The sequence below is a fragment of the Aptenodytes forsteri genome, unplaced genomic scaffold (assembly GCF_000699145.1).
Source record: "Aptenodytes forsteri isolate BGI_AS27 unplaced genomic scaffold, ASM69914v1 Scaffold284, whole genome shotgun sequence".
Taxonomy (NCBI): domain Eukaryota; kingdom Metazoa; phylum Chordata; class Aves; order Sphenisciformes; family Spheniscidae; genus Aptenodytes; species Aptenodytes forsteri.
In genome coordinates this window covers 2,200,992-2,207,794 of record NW_008794445.1, presented here as the reverse complement: position 1 = coordinate 2,207,794, position 6,803 = coordinate 2,200,992, and the positions used below count along the sequence as shown (strand labels likewise).

Here is a 6,803-nt window from a genome sequence, read left to right as displayed (position 1 = left end):
GGGGGGTGGGTGCAGGGGGGTGGGTGCAGGGAGGGCCCCCACAGGCTTGCTCTTTGCCCCCTGCCATTTCAGCAGGGACAGGCTGGCGTGGTGTTCACACAGGGACATCTTCCCTCACCTCCTCCTAACCCCCCACAAGGCATCGCTTGTCATTTCCTCACGTGCAGCAGCCTGGCTGGGCTTTTTCCTTCTGGTTTTGAGGGGTCACCCCCCCACTCTCTGCACGTGCTCACGTCCTTATGCTTGGGCGCATCTTGGCACGCAGACCCGGGGGGCCCAGATGCTCCTTTTCCACGCTTTTAATTACTGCTGCAAGTGGAAACGGAGGGGTTTCAGAGGGGGGAGGGAATCACCTCGGCCCCCTGGGCTGTGCTAGGGTGCAGATGCCCTCCTTGTCCCCATCGTCACTCGGAGGGGAGCTGAGAGGGAGGGGTGACAGCCCAATGGGCCCTACGGGGGACCCGGCCTCAGCAGAGCCATAACAGCCTCTTTACTTCTCAGCTGGTGTGCGGCCATGCCGGCCTGGCTGTGCCACTGTGGCTGGCGACCTGGCTGCTGGCAGGAAACCCTCGGCTATGGGCATGGGAATGGGAGTGAGCCAGCTGCCTCCCTCCCGCCTTCATCTCCGGCAGAGCGGGGATGGAGAGCCCCAAATAGTGACAGACCCGGGCCCCAAGTGAGGTTTGAGGGGGACAGGAATCGGAAGCAAGCTCTTCTTGTGGGAGGAGAAGGAGGAGGAGGGAAAGGCCAATGCATCCCTGCTTACCCCCCACCCCAGGCAGTCCCTCCTGGAGTTTAATGACCCCCAAGCTCCTGCCTGGGTCCAAAAGGGTCCGAAAAGGTGGCAGGGTCTGAAAAACCCCAGTGCGGCGGGTGTGCCACCCTGCGGCAGTGAGCATCCCACTGCGGCAGCCACGGAGGAGCTATGGGCAGGCTGGGAGGATTCGTGGGTCTGGGGAAGGGAATGGGGCTGCTGTGTGCGCACACCCAGCTCAGCATCATGATCCCTGGGATGTGCCGGGGGCATCGACCTGCGGGCATCGTCCTGTGGTCCTGCCCGCCCTGCCCCAGCAGCTAAGGTGGGCACTTGTGTGCCGGCGGCCGAGGGGGAGCAGCGGGGCCCAGATTTGCCAGTGCATTAGTAAATGAGGCTCTGATCTCCTTACATAAATCAAAGTGAATTTGCCGACCGAGGGCTACAGCCATCTCCCCCTCCCCGCCCCCCCGCCAGCCGCTGACATTTAACGTGATTAATATTACCTGGCATCTTTCAATCTTTTTTGCCGGCTCCGGTGGCGCGTTGGCGTTGAGCGAGCCTCCCCCGCACCCGCTGCCCACTCCCCCTGTGCAGGGGCAGATGGGAAGCCGGGTGCCTGCTGAACAGCCGGGGAGAAGGCGCTTCCTCCCCCCCTCCCCTCCCACAAGGTCACCAGTAGATAACAGCTGCACAGCTAGCATTAATAATTTTGCAAATAATTTGATTTGGGAGAAAGATGCTCGAGCGACAGCTCGGAGATGTGGAGGATGGTTAGAGGATGCAGCCCAGTTCGGCACTGGGGGGATCACCCGGCATGTCCCGGCTGCAGGGGGTGAGATGGGGAGGTCCAGTCTCCTATCCGGCTGTGGTCTGGCTGCAGGGGTGGGGATAGTGTCTGCTGGGATGATGGGGTGGTCCCCAAACTCGGCCGGATGAGGGTACCAGCTGCATCCCTTGCCACAAGGAATGTTGGGCTGTCTGTGGTTCGGCCGGTCATGTGGGTTCGGCTAACGCTGCCCTGGCTGCTGGGCTGGAGGGGCCGGGAAGAGCTGGAGAGATGGATGGAGGGGGAAAAACTCAGGAAAGGGGAAGGAATTGAGCAAAAGCGGAGAGACGGCATGTGTGTGCGCGGAGGGGACCATCAGAAGGAGATGCTCCGAAGCCAGAGAAATGAAAAAGCCATAGGGAGAAAAGTTACAGAGGGAAGAAAATAGCAGCAGGGAGAAAAGCAGGAGGAAGGGGGAGGGAAAAAAAGCACTCAGTCACTACTGAATAATGTAGGGCAGGCTATTGGAGGCTAGTGAGAGTGACAAAAGCTCCCAGCCTTTTCTTTTTTCGTCATTAACAGATGGAGCCGTGCATGAAAGCAGGGACGTAGGCTCCAAACCCGCAGCTCGAGCAATCAAAGCGTGCGGCAGACAGGAGTGCGCCAGCCTCCGCCGCAGCCAGGCGGCCTGAAGGGATGAGAAAAGCTCTTGGAGCCCACGGCATGCGGACAAAGAGGCGAAGGCGACCCCCATCCCACCTGCGCTGCCCCTGCCGACACAGCCAGCTCTGCTTGGATATAAGCGCGGGCAGCCCCGGGTGGGAATTATGCCTGCCAGGAGGATGGGAATTAACCTTTCCACTCGCCTTTCCTTCCCGCCTGCCATCCCTCCCCTGCTTCTCAGCCGGCTGCACCGGCAGGGCCCCAAGAACCTCCCCCCAAAAAAGGGCTAAAGCCCCCTCCCCATCAGCTAATCCCTCCCTGGTTTACAGAGATCAAAGGCAGAATGACCTTTGCCTAGCACTTTTCCCTTCCCAGAGAGGTTTTGCTCTCCGCGAGAGCATCCCCAGTGCCACCGGAGCAAGCCGGCAGTGAGAGCTGGCGTTTGGTCAGGGCTGGCAGATGTCCCCTGCACAACCTCTCTTTTCTTGCTTGATTTTGGTTCTCTGCATTGTTTTTCCTCGCAAAACCTATGGGTTTGTCCCAGCAGGCCCCGCTGGAGGCTTTACCAGACCCTGGGGCATCGCAGCCGCCCTCTCATTTGCAGCCCGAGTGTGTACCTGCCCAGTGCGGGGCCGTTTGTGCTCATGCCAACATCATCTTCTCACTCTCCCTCTCCCTGCTACCTTCTCCCTGCTATTCCCATTCCCCAAGGTTGCATCCTGCCCGGCCAAACCCATCTTTCCTCCGGCCTTCCCCTCCCCTCTGTTGTTCATGATGGATAGCAAAGATTGGGGGTGACATCAGCAGGCATCCCTGCCTTCATCTTTGTGTGCATGATCATCAGGTCCTGTCCGTCCTGGAAAAGCGGGATATAGGGAAGAAGAAAAAGCTGAAGCCACAACCATAGATGAGCGTGGTGACCCCCTCCAGGCCAGCTCCGAGACCGGGGGGGGCCGTCCAGATCAGCAGGGATGGCACCACCCCGTGTCCCACCAGCACAAGCCATGCGAATGTCCGGGGCTGAAGCAGCTGTGCAGACCCCTCTTGGTGCTGGAGACGTTCTGGCACCTTCAGGAAGGTCTGGCAGCATGGAGAAGGTGGTCACCATCTTTCCAAGCCCATGGCAGAGAGCCTAATGCCCCAAGGACGTGGGGAAGGGAGAGGGCTGCTACTTACGGAGAAACCCCAGGAGCGTGGCAAAGGGCCACCTCCTCCCTTCCAGCCTGGTTTTCTTCCAGCCAGGATGGGGTCTCCCAGCAAGGTGGGATCTGGGGTCTTTGCAGGGTGCAGTAGCGGTTGGGAGCATCTTCACCAGGCACTGGGTTTTGGATCAGCCAAGGGAAGAGTTTTGGTCTGGGTTTTAACCCTGATGGGACAAGATGTCCTCAAGTGATGGGTCATGTCTTGAGGACTGGAGAACCTACCACTGGCCCCACTTCTCTGTGGCATCCTGATGGCCTGGGAGAGGCTGGCTTATGCTTACAGAGAGCTACCTGCCCGACCTGGCATGCGTGCACGCACCCCTAGGTGCTGGCTGAGCTGGGCTAAGAGGATTACAGCCCCGTTGTGTGATGTTAATGTTCTGGCTATGGTGAAGCAGTCTCACATGCGGTGGGGAAGGGGAGCTCCGAGCACCTTCCTGTGTTGTCCCCTCCTTGTGGGAGGCTGCCCGCGAGACCAGAGCCAAGGGATGTCCCGAGCGCCTGTGCGACCTGTCCTTGCTCTGTCTCTGAAGTGGCAGAAAGTCATTAGGAACAGCCAAGCTTCGTTTTGCAGTAACAAACTCAAGGGGGGCTCTGAGAGGGGAGGTACAAAGTCACCTGGAGGCTCTTGGAGAAGACCCTGCTGCGGATGTGGTGTTGTGGTCCCAGCACTCCCCGCAGTGGTGCGGGCTGGGCATGTCCTTATTTAACCTCTTACGGTGACACCGCTCTGAGTTTTCTCTTTTCTCCCTCCTTTCCCCCCGCATCGTGGCTGCTGCCGAGTGCAGCAGGAGCTGCCAGCCCGCACCAACGGCTCGGTGCCCACCACCCCGGCACTCGCCCGTGATGCCCTCCACACCAAGATGGAGCAGCTGGAGGAGCAGCTCCTCTCCAAGATCCTAACCCTGCAGAAGGAGCGCCAGGCAGCCAGCACCGACCGCAGCCAGCAGCAGCACGACATCGAGAAGGAGCTGAACTCCCTCCAGAACCGGGTGATGGAGCTGGAGCACGGTGAGTCCTGCCCGACAGGGATGGAGGTGGCGCGGGGGGGTCCTGGGACAAGCCACCCTCATCCCAGTGGTGGGTGCTGACCCCCCCTCTCTCCTCCCCATCGTAGGACCGCCAGGCTACAGCCCTCCCGACGCCTTCAAGGTGACCATCCCAGTGCAGAACAACTACATGTATGCCCGCATGAAGAAGAGCCTGCCGGAGCTCTATGCCTTCACCATCTGCATGTGGCTGAAGTCCAAGGCCCTGGCGGGGCTCGGCACCCCCTTCTCCTACTCTGTCCCAAGCCAAGCCAATGAGATCGTGCTGCTGGAGTGGGGCACCAACCCCCTGGAACTGCTCATCAATGACAAGGTCGGTCCAGCCGGAGGGGGGACGGGAGGGAAGCCCCTGCCCTCATTTCCCTTTCTTCAACCCTCCTGGGAAATGATGCTCCTGGGGGTAGCGGGGTGGGGGAGCTGGGAGGAAGGGGCCCGGGTGAAGGGCCAGAGGGAGAGAGGGAGAAGCAGCGCATCCAGATGTCTGTAGAATTTGGGGTGCCGCCACCGTGGGGGTGCACCATTTGCTCTGCGAGGGGCTGGGGGGACACCGGGGTCCTCTGGCAGTCGCACCGAGTGCCGGAATCTTGCTCTTCTCACAAAGGTCGCCCAGCTGCCGCTGAGCCTGAAGGACAAGGCCTGGCACCATGTCTGCGTGGCGTGGACCACCCGGGATGGCAAGTGGTCAGCGTACCAGGATGGCGAGCAGCGGGGCGCTGGCGAGAACCTGGCCTCCTGGCACGCCATCAAGCCCCAGGGTGTGATCATCCTTGGACAGGAGCAGGTATGTGCTGGCCCGCCGCTGAGGGCTGCTGGTTTGCATTGCTCTGGAGTGAAGCCGGCTGGGGGGGCAGCCCCCAAATGGGGCGAGGGTGGGGGGCGGTGTGGGCAGGGCATGTTGGCAGTGTGGGCGAGGGGCTCTCCTGCCTGCTCATCTGACCTCTGGGCAGGCATGTGTGCTCATCATCTTCTCTTCCCTCTCCCCATCACTCTGTCACCCATTCGCTTCCCGCCTTGTCTGCTTGCATCTCCCCCACACGTCCATCCCTTCCCCTCCATGCCTTCGGGCATCTCACTCTGCTTCTCCCCCTCTCCTCCACCCTGTTTGCCTGCCGGATGTGCGTCCCCTCTCCCGCCCCATCCCCATCCCTGTCCCCATCCCTGTCCCATCACCTCTCCCGCTCTTTCCCAGGACACGCTGGGTGGCCGCTTTGATGCCACGCAGGCCTTCGTGGGAGAGCTGGCGCAGTTCAGCGTGTGGGACCACATGCTGGCGCCGGCGGAGATCCTGGGCTTGGCCAACTGCACCTCCCACCTCCAAGGCAATGTGATCCAGTGGGACGACCAGGCAGTGGAGGTCTTCGGGGGCGCCAGCAAGGGGGGCTTCACCGCCTGCGAGGAAGGGAGGAAGGCGTGAGTGGCCCCTCATCCCCTCCCCAGCGCCAAGGAGCCTGGCGGCAGCCCCGAAGGAGACAGTGGGGAGCCCCTTTCTCCCTTCCCGGACTGCCGAGCCTTGCCGCCGCACCGGAGCAATGCTCAAACCCCCCACGCTGGCGTCCCGGGATGGAGGGTTGTGGCCCTAGCAGCCTCCCTCTTGCCCTCATGCCAGCAGTGCAGCTTGTCCCCCCTTCCGGCACACCTGCCCCTGGGTCTCGCCTTGCCCCGCTTCTGTTTCGGGAGGACCTCGCTGTATCCACAGGTGTCTCCGGTACAGCGAGGGTCCCCGCCTTGTCAGCCCCAATGGGGAGTGGGAAGGAGAACTCTATCCGCCCCAAGCACGGTCCGGCCTTGGTGGGATGCCAGCGTGTGGGCATCCCCCAAGCACATCCCCTTTCCTTATTTATTTCTAGCACCCCACTGTCTGGTTTTGTGAGCCCGTACTCCAAATGGCCGTGAGTATCTTCCCTGCTGGCCCCATCCCCTCTTCTGCCGCCCTGGTTTTTCAAGCGCAGCCCCAGGGAGGCCAAAGGAGGATGGCGGAGGGTCAGCGGGGCGGCACTCCCCTCCTGCATCCCTTCCCCTGCCTCTGCTGCCTGTTCGGGCAGGGCTGCCCGAGGGGAGTCAGGCTTTCGAGGCAGAGGGAAGCAGAGTGGCACACCCACCCCCCCAGCTGGAGGGTTGGTCGGCCACCAAGGGAATGGGGAGAAAGGGGCAAAGCACCTCCCCCAGCCCTGGCTGAGGGGGAGGGAGTGCAGCGCTGCCATCGAAGGGAGTGAAAGCAAGAAAAAAACCCAAGGAGACGGAGGATGGTGGTGGCCGGAGGAGCCCTGCTGTCCATCCTCTGGCCTTTTGGGTGCTGGTTTGGGTTGCTGCCCTCGCCTCCACCTGGGACCCCTGCTTTGAGCTGCTCCTGGCCAGGGATGGGGGCG

General features: G+C 61.6%; 1 protein-coding gene across 1 annotated transcript in view; it reads left to right on the top strand.

The window, feature by feature from the left end:
- The window catches only part of NPTXR (neuronal pentraxin receptor), an 8,556-nt gene extending 2,705 nt beyond the window's left edge, over positions 1-5,851 (top strand). The window contains exons 2-5 of the mRNA XM_009290107.1: positions 4,177-4,399; positions 4,506-4,750; positions 5,039-5,218; positions 5,627-5,851. Coding sequence (XP_009288382.1) covers positions 4,177-4,399; positions 4,506-4,750; positions 5,039-5,218; positions 5,627-5,851 — 873 coding nt within the window. The remainder of the gene's footprint in view (positions 1-4,176; positions 4,400-4,505; positions 4,751-5,038; positions 5,219-5,626) is intronic.
- Positions 5,852-6,803: the final 952 nt, after the last annotated feature.